Here is a 23,844-nt window from a genome sequence, read left to right as displayed (position 1 = left end):
ACTTTTACAAAATACAGTAAAAATGGCCCTGGCCAGCATTGCCTGCTGGTTAAAGCATCGGCCTGTGCTCTAAAGGGTTGCAGGTTTGATTCCTGGTCAGGGGCATGTATGTACCTGGGTTATGGGTCCAAACCCTGCCCCTAGTCAGGGCATGTGTGGAAGGCAACCAATCGATGTGTCTCTGTCACATAAATGTTTTTCTCGCGCCCTCCTTTCCATTCTCTCTTAAAGTCAAGGGGAAAATATCTTCACTCGTCAGGTGAGGATTAAAAATAAATAAGTAAATAATAAAAAATAAAGTAAAAATGGATTACTGGAAAAGTGAAATAAAAAATACATCAGCCCATAATTTTCACTATTGGATTTTACAGACATAAAATTACAATGTCTAGTCACTATAAAAGTTTCTAAACACTAAATTTCTACTTACACAGGAACTGCCCACAACGCAGGCCTTGATCGCCTGATAGGGACCTTCCGGCCAACCTCTTGTCCCTCCCCCTGGCCAGTAGGCTCTGATAGCGTGATGGGTACGGGGAACTGGGGGTGGGTGGCCCCAGACTCGGGCAACACCTGGCCAAGGTGGATGTGAGCAAGCGGGACTTGACTGCCCCACCGGTTGCCCCCCCCAAAGAGGGCAATCAGTGTTGGCGATGAGGGACTGCTAGGGAAGATCGGCCCTGATCTCAGGCCAGGCAAAGGGACCCTACCTGTGCACGAATTTCGTGCACCAGGCCTCTAATATTTTATAACATTAAAAAATGTTCACACTCTAGTAGAGGGTAAAAGAAAACAAATACATGATGACAAAAGATTTGAATTTGGATGATGGGCACACAATGCAATATACAGATGATGTATCATAGAATTGTATAGCTGAATCCTATATAATTTAATTAGCCAATGTTACCTCAATAAATTTAATTAAAAGAAAAAAATGATGCCCTAACCAGTTTGGCTCAGTGGATAAAGTGTCGACTTGCAGACTGAAAGGTCCCAGGTTTGATTCCAGTCAAAGGCATGTACCTTGGTTGCGGGCACATCCCCAGTAGGAAGTGTGCAGGAGGCAGCTGATAGATGTTTTTCTCTCATCGATGTTTCTAACTCTCTATCCCTCTCCTTTCCTCTCTGTAAAAGAGCAATAAAATATATTTTTAAAAATACCTTTTAAAAAAAAAAAGTTCACAATCTGTAAGTTGACTATAATTGTGTTCCAATTTAATATGAATTCAAACTTTTAAATAATTTTATAAAGCACATTACAAAGCAGTATATAAAATACAATAAAAAGATTTTAAACCCTAGACAAAAAATATACATCAAAATGTTAGCATTTTATCTTGTGGTGGTGGGGTTAGAAAAGAATTTTATTTTGGTTTTTTTTTCTTATCCTTATTTGCTTCTAAAATAAAACAAAAAAATTTTTTTTTAATTGTTGGTTTGACCTCACACATCTTTCTTTTCTCATTCACATTCATTCTCTTTCTCTCATTCTCTTATAAGTTTAGGGGTGACATAAAAGCACAAGCTGTTTTCCTCCCATTTCTATTACAAGAAATGCTATGTAATATTTACAAAACTTTAAAAAGTTTTTCTATTTCAGAACTGTTCATCACTACAGAAGCCAACTAAAGACAAATATACCTGATGTGCCACATCTCCAAAATAAGGAAAATACATATCATGAAACTTTCTCTAAACAATGTTGTGTCCTAAAACTAAAGAGAAGATATGTGTGGGCTTTTTCTAGAGTCTCCAAAAATTTATAAAGATTAACCTGGGTAGAAATAATACAAATCCACAGAAATAATATAATATACATTTGGAATATAATATATATATATTTAAGACAATTCTACAAGCTCTAATATATCTCACAAGTGTTATCATTTTTGAGCTTCTAATTCCAATATGAATAAATTCTTTGAGATGGCAAAGAATTATGAACACATTATAATTTCTAGTATAAAAACAGATAAAACGTTATCACAAGCGAAGGAAACAATCATGAACATGTTCAGATAAAAATAATCAGCCAAGGAAAACAAGTAACCTTTTTTCTTCTAAGTCATAACCTTTTTTTCTTCTAAGTCCTAACTTAAAGATTTGATCTATAGCAGTCCTCTGCACTTGAAGTATATTAAGGCCATTATACTGCTTCAAGGGGAACTCCTGAGAAAAAGTGGCACACCTAAGGAAATCACCATATCCTACTTCACCTGGTTTCTCTCTTCTTTGATTGCTTTTACAGAGAGGAAGAGAGAGGATAGAGAGCTAGGAGCATAAATGAGAGAGAAACATTGATCGCTGCCTCCCACACACTCCCCACTGGGGATATGCCCACAACCAAGGTACATGCCTTTGACCAGAATCGAACCTGGGGCCCTTGAGTCCACAGGCCGACGCTCTATCCACTAAGCCAAACCGGCCAGGGCTGATTGCTTTCTTATAACAACTCCAGAATCTGACACAATTGTCAAACTGTTCTCAAGGTAAATTATACCAATTTATATTCCCAGCACCAGTCATAGCTTTTCTTTTTTAAAAAAAATATATTTTTACTAGAGGCCCAGTGCATGAATTTGTGCACAGATGGGGTCTGGCTGGCCTACCCCCTAGTCAAACTCCCAGTCAAGGGGTTAATTTGCAAATTAGCCTTTTATTATATAGGATTGACTTCAGAGAGGAAGGGAGAGAGGGTGAGGGAGATGAAACATCAATGATGAACATCATTGATCAGCTGTTTCCTGCACGCCCCCCACTAGGGATTGAGCCCAAAACCCGGGCAATGAACCCTTGACCAGAATCAAACCCAGGACCCTTTAGTCCACAGGCCGACACTCTATCCACTGAGCCAAACCAGCTAGAGCACTAGTCATATCTTTTAAAAGTCACTTACAAGTTAGGTTGAAGAAGGCCTTTCCAGACCAGTTAAATAAGTTGTGGTTCAGATGACCTGGGATGGAATATTACGTATGCAGTAATTCTTTTAAAAAATTACTTGGGTTTCTACATATATTCAAGTGGAAAGTTGTCTACTATATAATAATGAAAAGAGCAAATAGCAGAATAGTATATACTATATGATATAAATTGTGTAAAAAGATAAGTGTATCTAGATAGGTAGGCAGGTAAATATAGATATGTTTGTATATACATACAAAATGTTGGAAACCCAAGAAATACACCAGTGAGATAAAGTTGAGGGGTAATTAGAAAAGGTAATCTATCTTTTTTTTTTGGTAATGATTATATTTACTTTCATAATTTAAAAAGATAAAAAAATTAAATTTCTTCTTTTTTGGCAAAATAGATAAAGTTGGTTAGGATGCAGAACAATAGAAATATACAATGTTGGCGGAAGTATAAATTCGTACAACTCTGAAAGCCAATCTGACATCACCTGCTAAAGTAAAGATGTGCATACCCTAGGACTCAGCAACCCCTCTCCTATATATTGGAGCATCTCTTCCTCATGTGCCTGCCCTCTTACCTGCTGAGTGGTCTGCAAGAAGAAAAAATGTTTGCACCAAAATGTAAACCAACTACTTTACTAATAAGCACACTATTTAATTCAGCTGCCTTTTTTTACTCAAGTAAAACTCTCTTGATAAAAGTAGTGTGTTCCTTTAGATTCTGGTAAAAGTTTACTTTGTCACACTGTGAGTACCACTGCACTAGAGAACCACTTACAACATTAACAGTAGCACCTTTATAAAAAAGCATAAATGTGGAAATAGACTGATTGTCCAATAACAGAAGAAACTGGATATATTTATATAATTCATAACAGTGAAAAATTACTTAGTTACTCATAAAAATATGGCTATGTCTTGGGAATCACACTGAGTGAAAAAAAGAGCCAAAGAAGAAAATACTCATGTTTTCATTTATGTCAAAGTTAAACAATACCCAAACCAAACAATTTTAGTGTATAGAGCAGTGGTTCTCAACCTTTCTAATGCTGTGATCCTTTAATACAGTTCCTCATGTTGTGGTGACCCCAACCATAAAATTATTTTCGTTGCTACTTCATAACTGTAATTTTGCTACTTTTAATGAATCATAATGTAAATATCTGTGTTTTCCGATGGTCTTAGACTATACAGCAGCAGTTCTCAACCTGTGAAAGGGGTCACGACTCACAGTTGAGAACTGTTAGCAGGGTCACACAAGATCATCGGAAAACACATATTTACATTACGATTCATTAACAGTAGCAAAATTACAGTTATGAAGTAGCAATGAAAATAATTTTATGGTTGGGGGTCACCACAACATGAGGAACTGTATTAAAGGGTTGCAGCATTAAAAAGATGGAGAACCACTGGTCTAGAGATATAAACAAAACGACTTAAAAAAAAAATAAAGCTGAGGAAATGATAAATGCAAACTAAGTTCAGATCAATGACTACCTCTGAAGTGATGAAAAAGGAAAAGGGGTCAGGAAAAAAAACAGCGAACATCAAGGTCATAACAAACTTTTTCTTTATAAACTTACGTGGTGAGTACACAACTGTACATTATTTTCATTAATTTTATAATTTAAGATATCTCATAAATACGTTATATCTCACTGAATGCTTAATTAAAACTTCTAACTGGCTTGCCAGTGTGGCTCAGTAGTTGAGCATTGACCTATGAACCAGGAAGTCACGGTTAAATTCCTAGTCAGGGCACATGCCCAGATTGTAGGCCCATTCCCCTGTAAGGAGCATGCAGGAGGCAGCTGATCAATGATTCTCTCTGATCATTAATGTTTCTATCTCTCTCTCCCTCACCTTTAGTCTCTCTGAAATTAATAAAAACGTATTTTTAAAAAATAAACAAAAACTTATAGCTGGATGAAACCATCACACTGGCCTTGCAGTACCAGCTCACCTGATAACTGGGAGTGACGGAGTACTGAATGCCTGTGGCTGACTGCATGGTCTCGGCCACAGCTTCATACACAGGAGGGGCAGGGGCAGGGGCGAGCACTCGGTGCTGATGAGGAAAAGCCTCTGTGTTACCAGGGATCCGCCGCTGCTGAGCTGCATACACCGATGATTCTTGATCATCCAAACGTCGCTTCATTCTGCATTCATGCTCAGGGATGCACTAATAACCTGCAGAAACCACAAGTACAACATATACACCAATTCATGCTCCACACCACGTGTACAATTTAGGATCAGAACCCAGATTTAATATAAGCTCCCCCCTTTGAACCAATTATCTATTTCATCCTAGGGATGAAGCTGCACAGATAATCCATATCAACAGGTTATCATAACTGAAAGACAAAATATAATAATTTAAATTAGTTTGGTACTGTAGAGTTGAAAAATAACCTCCAACTTAAAAACAGAAATATTGCCAGAATCAGTTTGGCTCAGTGGTTAGAGCATTGGCCTGTGGACGAAAGGGTCCTCCTGAGCTTGTTTCCGGTCTAGGGCATGTACATTGGTTTCATGCTCCTCGCCAGCAGGAGACAACCAATCGATGTATTTCTCTCACATCGATAATTTCTCTCTCTTCATGGGTTTGATTCCCTGTCCCTCTCTCTTCTACTTCCCCTAAAATTCAAATGAAAAAATATCCTCAGGTGAGGATTAACAACAAAAAAGACCCTCCACGAAATAAAAACAAATATATCTTTTTCTCTATTCTCTAGTTTTCTCTTTAAATGCAATCATTCCTAATATTGTGAACTACTTACTCACAAAGAACAAAAACACTGAAGTGTTTTTTGTAGTTCTTCCTAACTCCTCTCAAACCTAGCACTATAACTGTGGTCTAATTTTCAAAGTATCAATGGTATCATGAAAAGAGTACTGGGGCAGAAATCATGGACTTATGGTTCTAGACTTGCCAATATAAGTTGTTTCAACAAGTTTCTCATTTCATGTGAGTTTGTTTCTCCAGCTATCAAATAAGAAGGTTGAAATAGGTAATTCCTAAGGTTTCTCTGATTCTAACATTCTTTTTTATTTTTATTTATTTATTTTAAAATATTTTTATTAACATTTTACAGAGAGGAAGGAAGAGATAGAGTGAAAAACATCAATGAAAGAAAAATCAATCAGCTGCCTCCTGCACACCCCCTACTGGGGATGTGCGTGCAACCAAGGTACATGCCCTTGACCGAAATCGAACCTGGGACCTTTCAGTCCACAGGCTGACGCTCTATCCACTGAGCCAAACCGGTTTTGGCCTAACATTCTTTTTTAAATCTATCAATCTATATATATTTTAAAACATATTTTTATTGACTTCAAAGAGGGAGAGATGGAAACATCAATGATGCAATCATCCATCGGCTGCCTCCTGCATGCCCCCTTCTGGGAATCAAGCTCCAAACCTAGGCATATGTCTTGACGGGGAATCAAACTAGTGACCTCCTAGTTCAGTGTTTCCCAAAGTGTGGTATGCGTACCTCCAGGGGTATGGGAAGAGTTGGTGGGGATATGCACTGCACCGTGCCTAGCTGCGCCTAATATTTTTTTTGACGAGGGGTACTCAGTGTTACGAAAATTATAAAAGGGGTACACATATGTCAAAAGTTTGGGAAACATAGTCCTAGTTCATAGGTTGATGCTCAACCACTGACCCACACTGGCCATGCTGACTCTAACATTCTTGAACACTAAGGGAGGTCCCAGAATCCCTTATTTTTTTTCTTTATTTTTTTCTTTTTTCTTTTTTTTTTTTTTTAAATATATTTTATTGATTTTGTACAGAGAGGAAGGGAGAGAGATAGAGAGTTAGAAACATCGATGAGAGAGAGTCATCGATCAGCTGCCTCTTGCATACCCCCTACTGGGGATATGCCCGCAACCAAGGTACATGCCCTTGACCGGAATCGAACCCGGGACCCTCCCGTCCCCAAGCCGACGCTCTATCCATTGAGCCAAACCGGTCTCGGCTTTCTTTATTTTTTTCATCAATATTCATTCTAGCTTAATTTAATAATCCCTCTGTGGGAGGATACTTTCTTGCAGGACACTAAAGTTTAGTAACACTGGCTAGGAATCTGGTTGAGTCTTTTCAGAACTATTCTAACACAGTATCACTAACACAAGCATATCAATAAGAATACTACAAGTCTGACTGGGTAACTCAGTTGGTTAGAGTATACCCTAATATGCCAAGGTTGCAGGTTCAATCTCTGGTCAGGGCACACACAAGAATCAACCAATGGCCGAAACCAGTTTGGCTCAGTGGTAGAGCGTCGGTCTGCGGACTGAAGGGTCCTGGGTTTGATTCCGGTCAAGGGCATGTACGTTGGTTGCGGGCACATTCCCCATGGGGGGTGTGCAAAAGGCAGCTGATCAATGACTCTCATCGATGTTTCTTTTTTTTTTTTTTTTAATATATTTTATTGATTTTACATGGAGAGGAATTAAGAGGGACAGAGAGTTAGAAACGTTGATGAGAGAGAAACACCAACCAGCCGCCTCTTGCACACCCCCCACAGGGGATGTGCCCCCAACCAAGGTACATGCCTTGACCGGAATCGAACCCAGGACCTTTCAGTCCGCAGGCCGTTGCTCTATCCACTGAGCCAAACCGGTCCCGGCTCATCGATGTTTCTAACTCTCTCTCTCCCTTCCTCTCTGTAAAAAACCAATAAAATATATTTTTTTTAAAAGAAAAGAAAAAAAAAAGAATGCTCCAGCCCTAACTGGTTTGGCTCAGTGGATAGAGCACATGTGTCAAACAAGGCCCGCGGGCCAAATCCAGCCCGCCAGGCCTTGCAATGTGGCCCGCACCGCGCTGTCATCACTGCACTCCGCTGTCAGTTTATGACATTGTCAGTTTATGACTGTTCAGTAAACCATTCGGCCCGCAATTTAGGCTGGATTTTAGATTTTGGCCCCTTCTCTGATTGAGTTCGACACCCCTAGGATAGAGAGATGGCCCACAGACTTAAGGGTCCCAGGTTCGATTCCAGTCAAGGGCATGTACCTTGGTTGTGGGCTCCATCCTCAGTAGAGGGTGTGCAGGAGGCAGCTCATGTTTCTCTCTTTCAATGTTTCTAACTCTCTATCCCTCTCCGATCCTCTCTGTAAAAACCAGTAACATGTATTAAAAAACAAAACAAAAACACAGCACAGTAATTGTAGAGCTCACAAACCACCACCTCCATCTGAAGAAAGGCTCTTTTTGTAATTAGAAAAGAAAAAAAAAAAAGCCTCTACCTAATTTTATAAATCACCCTTCCCTCTTTTCTTCATTCCTTGGAAGCATGAAAGCCATGAGGGTGCAGCAGTCCTCACAAAGCCTCCCCAGGGTCACTTTATATCTTCTCTGTCCTCACTAATATCTTCAACCTGCCTGTCACTCTAACCCTCAGCCTTAAAATAGGGTCTGGTTTTTCTGACACCTCACAACCTAAGTTAGCCCTGACACAGTAGCACAACTGTCTCATTTGCAACACTCTAACCATGAACCAAACTGCTAGGGCTGCAGGCTGGCCATTTAATATTATCTTTCGGTAAATCTCAAACCACAAATAACCTCTTTCTGTTGACTCTTAACTTTAGATCAAAGGACTAAGTCTTCAAAACTTATGTATGATAATTGAATTCAATTAACTTAGAGTTGAAAACAATGCTGACATGCTGAAGGAAAGTAAATGTCTTAAGCGATTGGAAATACAGACTTGCCCATGCTATTGATACTTATGAGCCACCAGTCAATTGACTATGAACATTCAATCTCAACCTATTTTGGAATGAGGAAGCAGGTCTACTAAATGGACAGAGAAAAAAGTCTTCAAGACCTTTTGGCTGTTACTTCTATGTACATAGATGACCTAGACCAGTGGTCACCAACCTTTTGGACCTCACGAACCACCAGTGGTCCGCAGACCACCAATTGGCGACCGCTGCTCCAAAGGTTTCCTTAAACCAGTCGTCGCCAACCTTTCTAACCTCACGGACCACCAATGGTCTGTGGACCATGGGTTGGTGACCGCTAACTAGACCATAGTTTAGTCTTGGGTTCTGTTGATTTGAAACCTAGATGCTTAAACTCACCTGAAATTAATATTTTTAATCAAAAGCCAAGTCAACTCTTCATAAATGGAAAGCCGAATTTAGATCAGAAGAGCATAGCACAGGACTATGGAAAAAAAGACTAGAGTGTATCTGTCAAGACCTGGATTCTACCCTAGTATACTGCTAGTGGGAATGTACACTGATGTAGCCATTATGGGAAACAGTATGGAGTTTCCTCAAAAATTAAATATGGAACTACCATTTGTCCCAGTAATCCTACTTCTAGGAATATATCCTGAGAGACCTAAAACACCAATGAGAAAGAATGTATGCACCCCTATGTTCACGGAAGCACAATTTACAACAGCTAAGATCTGCAAACAGCCCAAGTGCCCATCAGCAAATGAGTGGATAAAAAAGCGGTGGTACATTTATACCATGGAATACTATACAGAAGTAAAAAAAAAAAAAGGATTTCTTATCCTTTGAAACAGTGTGTAGGGATCTGGATAGTATCATGCTAAGTGAAATAAGCCAGTCAGAGAAAGACAAGTATCACAGGATCTCACTCAAATGTGGAATCTAATGAGCAAAATAAACTGAATGGCAAGACAGATCCTGAGACACAGAAGCATGGAACAGACCGTGGAATCTCTGAGGTAAGGTGACGTTGGGTGGGAAAAGACCAATCAAAGAACTTGTACGCATATAGGCATAACCATGGACACAGATAACAGGCTAACAGGTGATGGACTGGGGTAGGGGAAGGCGGGGGGGCTAAAAGAGGTCAATGGGGAAATAAAGGAGACATATATAATACTGAAAAATAAAGATTTTTAATAATAATTAAAGAAAGGCCAAAACCGGTTTGGCTCAGTGGATAGAGCCCTGGCCAGAGTGGCTCAGTTGGCTAAGCGTCATCCCATGCATTCAAGGGTTGCTGTTTCGATTCCTGGTCAGGACACATACTCAGATTTCAAGTTGGATCCAGGTCTGGGAGTGTATGGGAGGCAACGAGGAAATGTTTCTCTTTCTCTCTCCCTTCCTCTCTCTCTCTAAAAAAAACACAATAAAATAAAATGTTTTATTCTGAAATCATACCCTATCCTTTTGTTATTAAAATATGTCATTTCTTTTATAGAATGATTGTGATTTTTATAAAGTATTTTAATTTCATTTACCTCTAAAGTGTTTTGCCATCCAGACCATCTCCATGACAATGAACAGGCTGCCAGGATCTGTACTTACTCTGAACTATACTTTACTCCTTTAATAATCACTACTCTTAATTCTATTTCCTGAACAGTTCTCAAATAAATTGGCTTTTCTTTTTTTTTTTTTTTTAAATAATACAGCCACTCCTTGGAGAATCCAAGATGGCGGCATAGGTAAACACCTAACTGCAGCCTCACACAACAATTTCAATAAAATACAACTAAAATACAAAATGGACATTACCCAGAACGACAGGAAAGTCGACTGACTGGAAATTCTACAATGAGAAGGAAAAAGAAAACCAGAAGGAAAATCAGAGGAGCTGTAAAAGCCTAAGGTACGGAGACACGTTGCGCACGCAGAGAGGACAGAGCCGGAGAGGAGGGGGAAGCTGAGTGCCTGGCTGGCGTTCCCGAGCAGGAAGGAGATAAAAGCTCTGGACTGTGCTGAACCCCAGATCCGACAGCACTGAACCCCAGTGCTGGGTGAGACCCTGGGGACCCAGACATAAGAAGGGAGCCTGGGCTGTAAGGCGGAACCTCAGGAGAACAGCGAAAGGAAGTCCCAGAGTCGTGCACATTATGCGCAGAGGACGGACTGTTGACTCTAGGCCAGTTCTAAGCCAGACCCTGGGGACCCAGGCTCATACAGAGGGAGCCTGGGCTGTAAGGCGGAAACCCAGGGGAGTAGCGAAAGGAAGTCCTGGAGGCACGCACATTGCGCGAAGAACGGACAGTTGACTGTGCTGCTGGACTGCCCTAGCAGGAAGGAGACAAAAGCTCCAGACTGCTCTGAACCCCACTTCCAACTGAACTGAACCCCAGTTCCAGGCTCATTGGGGGAGAGCCTAGACTGTTTGGTAGCAGGCGAAAATCGAGGGCACCCTTCTCTCAGAGGTGCTTGCAGCCAGTACCGAAGGACCCTGAGGAACACTGAGGCTCAGGAGCCTCATAGGGCGGGGCTCACAGGAAGCCAAGGCTGTAGGCTCCACCCTGAAACTCCACCCCATCCAAGCTGAACAAAGAGACTTTTAAGGCTACCAACTCAGGGAAGGTGAGAAAATGCCGATACAAGGAAACAGATCACAAATGAAAGAAATGGAGAACAAAAAGCGACTGGATATAGAGTTCAAAACCACGCTTATAAGTTTTTTAAAGAATTTCCTAGAAAAGGCCAATAAAATAAACGAGACCTATGAGGATATGAAAAGGGATCAACTAGAAATAATAAGGGATCAATAATAAATAATAAGGGATCAACAAGAAATAAAGAATATATTGTCTGAAATAAAAAGTATTATATAGAGTCCTAAAAACAGAATGGAAGATCACAAGAATCAAGTCAAAGATTTGGAACATAAAGAGCAAGAAGACACTCCTCCGCAGAAGCAAGAAGACAAGAGAATTCAGAAAGTTGAAGATAATGTAAGAAACCTCTGGGACAACTTCAAGCGAACCAACATCAGAATTATGGGGGTCCCAGAAGAGAGAGAGCAAGATATCGAAAACATACTGAAAGAAATAGTGACAGAAAACTTCCCCCACCTGGTGAAAGAATTAGACCTACAAGTCCAGAAAGCGCACAGAACCCCAAACAAAAGGACTCCAAAGAGGACCACACCAAGACACATCATAATTAAAATCCCAAGAGCAAAAGGCAAAGAGAAAATATTAAAAGCAGCAAGAGCAAAGCAGGTAGTTACCTATAAAGAAGCACCCATACGATTGTCAACTGATTTCTCAACAGAAACCATGCAGGTCAGATGGCAATGGCAAGAAATATTCAAGGTGATGAATAGCAAGAACCTACAGCCAAAAATACTCTACCCAGCAAAGCTATCACCCAGAATCGAAGGCCAGATAAAGAGCTTCACTAAAAAAAAAAAAGCTAAAGGAGTTCATCACCGCCAAACCAGAATTATATGAATTGCTGAAGGGGGTTCTTTCGGAAGAAAAAGAAAATAAAGATAAAAATTATGAACAACAAATACGAAATTATCAACAAGTGAATCTAAAAACCAAGGGAATTTAAAAAAAAAATCTGATGAACAATATTAACTGGTGAATATAATAGAATCAGAGGTATGTAAGGGGAGTGAACTGACGATTCTCCCAGAAAAGGGGAGCGGGGGTGCAGTAAGAGCCTGAACATAAACTGTGCACCTATGGATGAGGACAATGCGGGGTCGGGAAAGGGCAGAGGGTGAGGTGGGAACCTGGTGGAGGGGAGCAATGGAGGGGGGAAAAAATGAGTAACATTTGTAATAATATAAACAATAAAGATTTATTTTTTTTAAAAATACAGCCACTCCTTGATTTCAGGCTCTCATCATCCTTTACCTCAATTGTTGCCAACACCTTCCAGCCTCTCTGCAGTATAGTCTACTCTCTAGGCTGTTTTCAATAAATTGGTCAACCCCAAATGCAAGTCCAATCCAATTGCAAACTCATCACTGGCTTCGCATCACTTAACAATAGAAATTCTTTACTTTTGTCTATAAAATTCTTCCTTACTGACTGGGGGAGAGAGGGATTGAGGTGGGTAATTTAACTTACTTATTATCTCTTTCTAGTCCCCACGCTATGGTCCAGTCCTGTCAAGTGTACTCCCATTACCTAAATAAGCCTCAAGTCTATAAGCTTCTTCAAGGAAGCATCCATCCTTTTCAAATTTGTCTGCATTCCCCAAAATACTAACACATCAGACACTCAAACACTGTAACATAATAGTCAACAATAGTTAGCATATAGAATGCCAAGCACTATTCAACACAATTTCCAAATATTAGTTTAATCCCATTCCAAGGTTCTGTTATTCTCTAGTTTGTAAATGAGGAAACTGAAATACAATGATTAAGTGAATTGCCCAAGGTTGCACAGCTAACAGGCAAAGCTAAGATAGGAATCCATGAAATCTACATCAGAGCCTGGATTCTTAACCCACCTATAAGAGAAAAATAAAACGAAGAGTCCCCTTTCACTTAGTTAAGGCACACATGCTCAAAGCAACTTTAGCTTTTTTTTTTCTTTTAATTTATTTTATTGATTTTTTTACAGAGAGGAAGGAAGAGGGATAGAGAGTTAGAAACATCGATCAACTGTCTCCTGCACACTCCCTACAGGGGATGTGCCCATAACCAAGCTACATGCCCTTGACCAGAATTGAATCTGGGACCCTTCAGTCTGCAGGCCAATGCTCTATCCACTGAGCCAAACCGGTTAGGGCAACTTTAGCTTTCTTTAACCTCTCACACACTTAGTTCATTCAACCTTCTTCAGCCTCAACCCAATAAGCAGGAATGCTTTGGCAGCATTCATTCATTCAATTAGCAAATATTCAGTGAGGAGATGTGAAGGTGGTAGATGATCTTGGCCCTTGCCCTATAAAAGCTTAAAAACTAGTTGCAAATACACTAGACAGCCTCACTAGTAATCAAAGAAATATAAATAATACCCCAGAGGAACTGGCTAGAGAGAATGATGATGTTCAGTGTGGGTGAGTGTGTAGGTATTTGCTGAAGTTTTAATTGGTACAATTTGATTGTTGGCTTGCAGGTATATATTAAATTTTATAAATTAAATTTAAAATGTACAAACCTTTAGCCCAGCCATACAACTTCTAGGTCTCTATCCTACACATATGTCAAGTATATTGGGTCGGCAGCTAAGTAATTGCGGGTTTCACACATATATGGCTTCAGTTGAATTTTTAGGTTTGCAGACGTAGTACAAATGTAAAACACATTTTGTTATTGATAGTTGGCTATTCAGCTGTTAATCAGTAAAAAAAGTTTTTTGATCTGTTTTGTAGTTTTCGTTTGGCGTTCGTTGAAAAATGGAAAATCAAAAGGAACATTTTCGTCATATTTTGCTTTTTTATTTCCGCAAAGGGAAAACGCATCGCAAGCTCATAAAAAGTTATGTGCTGTTTATGGTGACAAAGCCTTAAAAGAACGGCAGTGTCAAAATTGGTTTGCCAAATTTCGTTCTGGTGATTTTTCACTCAAAGATGAAAGACGCTCTGGTCGTCCAGTTGAAGTTGATGACGCCCTAATCAAAGCAATAATCAATTCGGACTGTCACAGTACAACACGTGAGATTGCAGAGAAGCTTCATGTATCACATACATGCATTGAAAATCACTTAAAACAACTTGGCTATGTTCAAAAACTCGATACATGGGTTCCTCACGAACTGAAAGAATCACAGTTAACGCAACGCATTAGCAGCTGCGATTTGCTAAAGAAACGTAATGAAAATGATCCATTTTTAAAACGACTGATAACTGGCGATGAAAAATGGGTTGTTTACAACAATATCAAGCGGAAAAGATCGTGGAGCAGGCCAGGTGAACCAACTCAAACAACATCAAAAGCTGATATTCATCAAAAGAAGGTTTTGTTATCAGTTTGGTGGGATTACAAAGGAATTGTCTACTTTGAACTCTTACCACCCAACCGAACGATCAATTCTGATGTCTACATTGAACAACTAACGAAATTAAACAATGCAGTTGAAGAAAAGCGGCCCGAATTGACAAATCGAAAGGTGTTGTATTCCATCATGACAATGCAAGGCCACACACATCTTTGGTCACTCGGCAAAAATTAATGGAGCTTGGTTGGGATGTTTTGCCACATCCACCATATAGTCCTGACCTTGCACCATCTGATTACTTTTTGTTTCGATCTTTACAAAACTCCTTGAATGGTAAAAATTTCAATAATGATGATGATGTCAAATCGTACCTGATTCAGTTTTTTGCTAATAAAAACCAGAAGTTTTTTGAACGTGGGATTATGATGCTGCCTGAAAGATGGCAAAAGGTCATTGATCAAAATGGGCAATACATTACAGAATAAAGTTATTTAGTTCCATGAAAAAATTGTCTGATTTTTTTTAAAATCCGCAATTACTTAGTTGCCGACCCAATATTTATTATAGTAAAGTATAAAAAAACGTAAATGTCTATCAATCCTCCTATATAATAAAAGCAAAGTATGCAAATTGTCCCCTCAACAGGGAATGTCCAAGAGTTCAACCAGGGGGCAGGAGGGAGGCCCCTAGGGACTCTACCAGTACCCTGGGCCTCTAGTAGCTAAATAAAGTTGATACATCCATATTAGGAAAACAATATTAGGAAGATTTGGGTTCTTCTACAAGGAAAGCACTCTAACACATACTATTAGTAAAAAAGAACAAACTACAGAATATATACATTGTGATCTGAACACAACGCAATGTACTCTTTAAGAACTGTGTATTTCATTGTATGTGAATATTGCATCAAAAGGAAAAGGCTCTAAATAATGAACTCTACATAAAGATATGCATGCTCAGATATTCAGGTGAAGGATACAATAATGCATGAAATTTACTTTCAATGACATCAATAAGTTAGTTTAAATTAATAGATAGAGGGATGGATATATGGATATATGATAAAGCAAATACTGTAAAAATGGTATGGTAAAATCTAGGTGGTAGCATATATGGGTGTCTACTATAAAATCTATCAATTTGCTGTGTATTTGAAATTTTTCTTTAAATAATGGCAAGAAAGCTAACAATACAAATCAGTTTATGCATGATACAAATAAGTACTATAAATTTGGAAAGGAGTGGCAATGTGTACATTTGGAAACACTATACAAAGAAGGTGAATATTAAGTTATATCTTGAAAGTTAGAGATGAATTTGGGCATGTGGTATAGAGGATGAAATTAAAATATTACAGTAATAATAGACATATATGATAGTTATTTACGATCTTTGCTAATTCATCTATCTCTCATACAGGGTAGTAGGTTTACAGTGTGAATACACAAAACTCGAAGTTAATTCTTATTCTTATATTATTTATTAATTATTGTATTATTTTCTATATAAACAATTGTAAACCTATTTTTTGCCCTACTCTGTATAATTCCAGTGTCTACACATGCAGGCCCTGTGCTTGGTGTCGGGGCTTTAGCACTGAACAGGACAGACTTACTGCCCCAACACAACAATGCTGACATGACTCAAATCAGTTGATTTGCTCCTCAAAACAGTCCTGTTGGATGAGGCACACCCAGAACCTTAGAGGAAAACTAACACTTAAAAGAAATTAAGGTCACAGAGCTGGCTAAAGGAGGAAGAGACTATTCAAAAGGGTCTTTTAAATTCGTGTGGTCAAAATAATACTGCTTACTCTAAGCTATGTTATCTATAGACATTTTGCCTTCTATCTTCCAAAGAATAATCACTTTGGGCATACTGAGATAATACAACAAAATCAATAGAAAGCTTATAAACTGCTTTCATTTTATTGCATGCGTATATATGTGTGTGCTGAAATAGGGATAGATTTCTAGTAATATATCCTAAGAAATCCGAAACACCAATCAGAAAGAATGTATGCACACATATGTTCATAACGGCATAATTTACTATAGCTAAGATCTGGAGACAGGGCCAAGTGCCACCAGCAGATGAGTGGATAAAAAAGATGTTGTACAATTATACCATGGAATACTATGCAGCAGTAAAAAAGAAGGATCTCTTACCATTTGAAACAGCATGGGTAGTATTATACCAAGTGAAATAAGCCAGTCAGAGAAAGACAAGTACCACATGATTTCATTCATATGCAAAAACTAATGAACAAAATAAACTGATGAACAAAACAGATCCAGAGGCACAGCATAGAACAGACTGTGGAACCTCAGAGGGAAGGTGGGGTAGGGTGGGTGGGTGGGAAATGATCAACCAAAGCACGTGTGTGTGTGTGTGTGTGTGTGTGTGTGTATATTTATATATTTACGCACACACATACACACTAGTGGCCCAGTGCACAAATCCATGCACATTGAAAGGAAATTAAATAGAAGAAATATTTTTTTTTTAAATATATTTTTATTGCTTTTGTACAGAGAGGAAGGGAGAGAGATAGAGAGTTAGAAACATCTATGATGAGAGAGAGTCATCGATCAGCTGCCTCTTGCACACCCCCTACTGGGGATATGCCCGCAACCAAGGTACATGCCCTTGACCGGAATCGAACCCGGGACCTTTCGGTCCCCAAGCCGACGCTCTATCCATTGAGCCAAACCAGTTTCGGCATAGAAGAAATATTTTAATATTGTTATTCACCCTTTCTGAGTAATAGAAGTGTCAACCAAATTCACAATTGACAATGACAGAAACACACGCATGCGATGGCGCCAGTGAGAGCTTTATATGTGTGAACTTAGCCTTTTATATATATAGAATAAGCTTGCTTAATTAGACCTGCTTTCTGATTTAGCTAAACTGTTTCCAGCCCAGTGAAGCACCCCAACTGCTCTTTCAGGTTAATTGTCAGCAACACAAGAGTAAATATCAACAAGAAGCAGATTATTTTTGTAGATCATGCAAGGAGAACAAAGGATAAAATATTTGACTGCAGCAGTGTTTGACTATATTCTGTGCAGTGAGAAAACCTGAAGTCATTTTCAAGGTCCATCGTTTCTTACTTCTTTTCAGTCAGGTCAATTTCTAAGCTTTCTAAATTTCCGTTTGCAGGCTAATGAAAAGAAAATATGATTCCACTGAGTCTCCTATCTACCTATTTCAGGACTTCTTAGGATCAAATGAGATGAGGCATGGGGAAAATGCTTCACAGACATTTGGTTAAAGTGTAAAATGTTTCTACCTGGCTATAATATAAAGCAAGTTGTGTTCCTGGACTAAAGAAACTGCAAGGAGGCTAGACACTAGGAAGAGGAAGCCGGGCATTGCTATGTGATACCATTACCTGGAGCCCACGGCCATTGTTTCCGAGCTGGGCTATGGGCCACATTTTGCACCATGGGGTCTTGACAACATCAGCTGCGATTTGAGGGGTGTTGGGGCCTGTGTCCCACTTGTGGAAAGCTAAGTGTTGCTTTGTGGGCGCCAAGTCTGTGGTGCCGTTTCTCTGTAAATGGCCAGTATGCATCACAGTAGCTCCTGCGTTGAGCGTCTGCCCCCTGGTGGTCAGTGCGCGTCATAGTGACTGGTTGAACGGTTGGACACTTAGCATATTAGCCATACACACACACACACCATGGACACAGATAACAGGGTGGTGAAGGCCTGGGGCGGGGACAGGGGTAGATGGGGGGAGAAAAAGAGGACACATGTAATTCTTTCAACACTAAATATTTAAAAATTAAATAATAAAGGAGCAAGAGGCTAAACTCTCCTTAGAATACATAATCAATCTGGAGTAAAAATATTGGACAGACTATAGTATTCTGTTTGCTATCCTGTTTACAGAGAGGTACAGTGTAATTCCAGATTGTAAAGTATTCGAATGTCAGCTGAAATGATTTTCATGTGCCACTGTGGTCTCCAATTGTTTCAGATTAGGAGCTTACACAGTTATCAGAGCTCATCTATGAAGACAATTTAAAAAAAACAAAAAAACCAAAAACCCTTTGAGTGATTTTGAGGGATAGACACTAGTGAAAAAGATTTATGTGAACAACAATGTCAGCAGAACACTAAAAATATCACCTGGCCAAGTGTGATAATATATCACCCTACCATATAAAGTGGGAACAGTTTCAAAGTCATCATGCAAAAGAATCACAATGCCCAAGTAAAGCAAGCAGAGAAGGGTAATTCTTAACACTGCAGAGGAGACATCTGGAATGGGGTTGAACTTGGAAGCAAATGTGACAGATATCAGTCAAATCTTAGAAGGAAAGAGGTAAAAGCTAAATTTTTCAGAATAAGAAAAATAAAAACTGATTTTCTAGTTCTACAACCTACAATGTCTTTAACCACAATAAAGTGTTTTTCCCATGATCCTTAAAATCCAAATGGAAAAATCCAACTTTAAAGAATCTTATTTTTTCTCGCCAAGAAACATGGAAGAAAAAAAAAATGCTCCAAGTGACTGAACATCAGAGAGATGCAAATTAATACGACAATGAGGTATCACCTCACACTTGTCAGAATGGCTACCATCAACAAATCAACAAATGACAAGCTGGCAAGTACACTACTGGTGACAATACTGATGCAGCCATTATGTGAAACAGTATGGCTTCCTCAAAAAAATTAAACATGGTACTGCCATTTGACCCAGTGATCTCACTTCTAGGACTATATCCTAAGAAACCCAAAACACCAATCAAAAAGAATGTATGTACCACTATGTTCATAGCAGCACAATTTATAACAGCTAAGATCTGAAAACAGCCCAAGTGCCCAAAAGTAGATGAGTGGATAAAAAGCTGTGGGACATTTACACCATGGAATACTATGAAGTAGTAAAAAAGAAGAATCTCTTGCCGAAACCGGTTTGGCTCAATGAATAGAGCGTCGGCTTGGGGACCGAAAGGTCCCGGGTTCGATTCCGGTCAAGGGCATGTACCTTGGTTGCGGGCATATCCCCAGTAGGGGGTGTGCAAGAGGCAGCTGATCGATGACTCTCTCTCATCATAGATGTTTCTAACTCTCTATCTCTCTCCCTTCCTCTCTGTATAAAATCAATAAAATATATTAAAAAAAAAAAAAAGAATCTCTTAATCTTTGAATCTCTTAATCTTTGAGACAGCATGGAGAGAACTGGAGAGTATCACGCTAAGTGAAACAAATCAGCCAGAGAAAAACAAGTATCACATGATCTCACTCATATGTGGAATCTAAATAACAAAATAAACTGATGAACGGAGTGGATCCAGAGGCAAGGAAGCACGGATCTCCAAGTGAAGGTGGGTGGGAGGTAATCAACCAAAGGCCCTGTACCCATATAGGCATAACCCAGGGACACAATGGGCTGGTGAGAGCGGGGGTGGGGTCGTGGTGGTGGGGGATGGATGGAGAGGTTCAATGGAGAGCAAAGAGGACACATGTAATACTTTCAACAATAAATATGTAAAAATTTTAAAAAATAATCTCATCTTCTCATTTAGATTAAATTTCATAAACTGGCTTAAATGGAGACAACAGTTGATCCTTTAATGCCTCTTAATTTTGTACGGAAATTAACATGAATTAGATGTATTTTTGAGTTCCTTTATTTATATAATAAAAAATTCCTCTGAAATTATTCTCTTATTGGTGATCAGCATCACATAAAATCGCATAAAATGTGTCCTGATCTGTTTTCTTCAATAAACACGCTTGGGGGGGGGGGGGGGGAGGAAGAAAAGTTTCTTTTTAAAAGCTAAGGAAATTTTATCAAAGCATTAAGTGAATGTAATTACATCAACCCATCGAAGTCTACTTCAAAACCTATCTAAAACTTCACTTCTGGATTTAACTCTGCTAGAATATGAGAAGTATTCCAGAATAAATAAAAAAAGGGCAATATATTTACATTTCCCATACTACAACAAAAGTAACCCATTCTTCTTAAAACACCACAAGATCTAATACCCAGGCCTGCCCTGAACTCAGTTTTATATCCTTCTAATGAGATGGTCCTTAACCAGGGATGTTGCCAACATCCTACAATTCAGAGGACAGCTCCCTACAAAGAATTATTCAGCCCGAAGTATTAATAGTGCCAAGGTTGAGAAACCTCAATCTAATATAATGGGAACTTACTGGCATATACCTTTTGTGAGCTTTGGTGGGATTATGTAATACTTCGGTGTGAAAATTTTTACCAAGGTGGCTGAGGACATTCACCTTGGTTGTGTAAAAGATATCACTGCTTCCTTTATGACAGGTGATTCACCGTTAAAACTCAGCATACCAAAAAACCCACAAAAAAACACATCATTCTCACTTACCATTTGGGTGGAAAAAAAACTTCATTAAAACTTAGTAAGCCGCCAAAACCTGGTTTGGCTCACTGGATAGAGCTTCAGCCTGTGGACTGAAAGGTCCCAGGTTCAATTCCAGTCAAGGGCATGTACCTTGGTTGTGGGCACATCCCCAGTAGGGGGTGTGCAAGAGGCAACTGATCGATGATTCTCTCTCATCTATGTTTCTAACTCTATCCCTCTCTCTCTTCCTCTCTGTAAAAAATCAATAAAATATTTTTAAAATAAAAAGTTTGCTAGTGGTAGCCAAAAGAGAAAAACAAATAATAAAAGAGGAAAAAAAAAACAACTTAGTAAGCCCTGGCCAGGTAGCTTATTTGGTTATGGCATTGTCCCACTACGCCAAGGTTGTCAGTTGATTCTAGGTCAGGGCACATACAAGAATCAACCAATAAATGAACAAATGAGTGGAACAACAAACCAATGTCTATCTCTAGTTCTCCCTCCTCCACCCTTCCTCCCCCTCTTCCCCCCCCTCTCTAAAATTAATAATAATTTAAAAACTTACAAAAATTTAGTAAGAATTTAAACAGCAAATTCTTATTCCATGTTTTCCTGGTTTTGGAGATAAAAACACCCCAAATAGGAATACCCATTAAAATGCAACTAACTAACTAGTCATCAACTTTTATCCCATTCTGTAAATGTTGACTCCAAATTTCAGTACCTCTCTAATAAAGTTCTAAGAATGACCAAAGAGCCGAGACCGGTTTGGCTCAATGGATAGAGCGTCGGCTTGGGGACTGAAGGGTCCCGGGTTCGATTCCGGTCAAGGGCATGTACCTTGGTTGCGGGTATATCTCCAGTAGGGGGTGTGCAAGAGGCAGCTGAGCGATGACTCTCTCTCATCGATGTTTCTAACTCTCTATCTCTCTCCCTTCCTCTCTGTACAAAATCAATAAAATATATATTTAAAAAAAAAAAAAAAAAGAATGACCAAAGAACACCTCACTAATGAGGTAACTTGAATAAAGGCAGTAAGGATTTAGCCATGTGGGAATCAGTGGGGTAAGCATTATAGGCAGTGGGTCCAGCAAATGTAATGATCCTGATGCACATTTGCTTGATATTTTCCAAGAAGAACAAAAAGATTGTGTAGCTCCAGCAGAATGGAAGAGAGACTAGTAAAAACTGATCTAAGAGAGGTAATGGGGTTGGGGATAATAGGAAGGTGTCATATATTTGTTCTCAATAAGTCATAATAAAGACTCTGACTTAAGACTCAGACTGGAATGAGAAGCCACTGGAGAATTTAAAGCAGGAAAGTGACACGGTCTGACATAGGTTTTATAAGAATCGCTTGGGCCCAGACTGTGTGGCTAAATGATTGAGTGTCAATCCAGGACCCAAAGAGATCACTGGTTCGATACCCAGTCAGGGCACATGCCTGGGTTGCAGGCTCAAACCCCAATATGGGGTGTGCAGGAGACAGCGGATCCATGATGTTTCGCTCTCATCGGTGTTTCTTTCTCTCTCTCTAAAAAAAATTAAAAAATATATATTTTAAAAAGAATCACTTGGAATGCTGTGTTAACGGACTAAAGAAAATAATACTGAATGCAAACTGTGAGTGAAAAAAATAAAATTTTTAAAAATAGACTGAAGAAAAAAAAAATAAACTGAAGAGGGGCAATAATAAAGCATAGAGAACAGTTAAAATAATCCAAACTAGAGGTATTAGTCATTGCTGTAGTCAGGGCGTAGAAGGAATTAAGTGGTCAAATTATGGATAGTCTTTTGAATACAGAGCAAATAAGGTTAGTCAACTGACCACCTATGAAAAAGACAGAAAGAGAAAAGTCAAAGATGTCTAGTAGATATCCAAGAGGAAATATGAAGAAAGGGGCAGGAGGCCTAGCTGGTTTCACTCAGTGGATAGAGCATTGGCCTGCGGACTGAAGGGTCCCAGTTTCGATTCTGGTCAAGGGTACATACATTCAGGTTGTAGGCTTGATCCCCAGTGGGGCATGCCGGGAGGCAGCTAATCAATGATTCTCTCTCACCATTCATGTTTCTATCTCTTTCTCCCTCTCCCTTCCTCTCTGAAATCAATAAAAATATATTAAAATGGGGGTACTAGATGTTAGTCTATAATACAAGGAAGAGGTTCTTAGAGATAGAAATTTAAGTTATCAGCATTGCTTGGATTTCAGAAAATGTGTATGGCAGCTCCAAAATCAAGCACTTTCGCATTTCTGCACCAAGTGAAACAGCTTAGACCAGTGGTCGGCAAACTGCATCTCCCAAGCCACATGCGGCTCTTTGGCCCCTTGAACGTGGCTCTTCCACAAAATACCACATGTGGGTTCGCATCTACAGTGCGATTGAAACTTCAGTGGCCTATGCGCAAAAGTCAGTTTCCGGCCTGGGCAAGTCTATTTTGAACAATGAGCCACACTCAAGGGGTCAAAGAACTGCACGTGGCTCGCGAGCTGCGGTTTGCCATCTAGTACTGGCTTAGACAGGTCAGGTTGTGCTCCTAAATTGGTTGTGGAACCAAACTTACCATCAGTAATAAATTAGTGCATTTCCGAGTTTGCAGATAAGAGATTGTGGACCTGTATATGCTTCAAAAGTCTGCAAGTTAGCAAGCCTAGCCCTGGAGGATACCAGCAGGACTGGAGAAGTACCCACTGCCAAAATGCTGGTAAATACAAATGTAGGCACATATGCCAGAAAGAAAGGGAGAGTACAAAAGCAAACAGAGAGAAAAAGATATATCTGTTAGAAATTGCTACCAATTAATGCCTAACTAACTTTGAATCCAATTGTAACTGAACAGAAGCAGCCTCTGGATAGCAAACTTTAAAATGCCATTCGAGTTCAGTTAGTGAAACAGTATTTACCACCTACTGTGTCTCA

The 23,844-nt window shown here is 39.3% G+C and overlaps 1 protein-coding gene and 1 long non-coding RNA gene across 5 annotated transcripts in view; one reads left to right on the top strand and one right to left on the bottom strand.

Annotated features, from left to right (window-relative positions):
• LOC311633828 overlaps positions 1-23,844 on the top strand; it is an 87,888-nt gene that overhangs the window by 4,421 nt on the left and 59,623 nt on the right. The gene's annotated exons all lie outside the window — the stretch shown is intronic.
• SIN3A (SIN3 transcription regulator family member A) overlaps positions 1-23,844 on the bottom strand; it is an 88,342-nt gene that overhangs the window by 52,535 nt on the left and 11,963 nt on the right. For 2 of the 4 annotated variants that reach the window (XM_084905608.1, XM_084905607.1), the window contains exon 2: positions 4,882-5,108. The exons of 1 other annotated variant lie outside the window; for it this stretch is intronic. In XM_084905608.1, the coding sequence (XP_084761734.1) occupies positions 4,882-5,076 (195 nt within the window). In that variant the 5' untranslated portion in view covers positions 5,077-5,108. Of the gene's footprint in view, positions 1-4,881; positions 5,109-17,975; positions 18,178-23,844 lie in introns of those variants that run through there. One more of the 4 variants, XM_084905609.1, reaches the window with a different exon arrangement.

Source organism: Pipistrellus hanaki (genome assembly GCF_964339955.1).
Source record: "Pipistrellus hanaki genome assembly, chromosome: 1".
NCBI classification, from domain to species: Eukaryota; Metazoa; Chordata; class Mammalia; order Chiroptera; family Vespertilionidae; genus Pipistrellus; species Pipistrellus hanaki.
The sequence above is the reverse complement of the archived record's forward strand: the minus strand, read 5'-3'. Positions and strand labels throughout refer to the sequence as shown.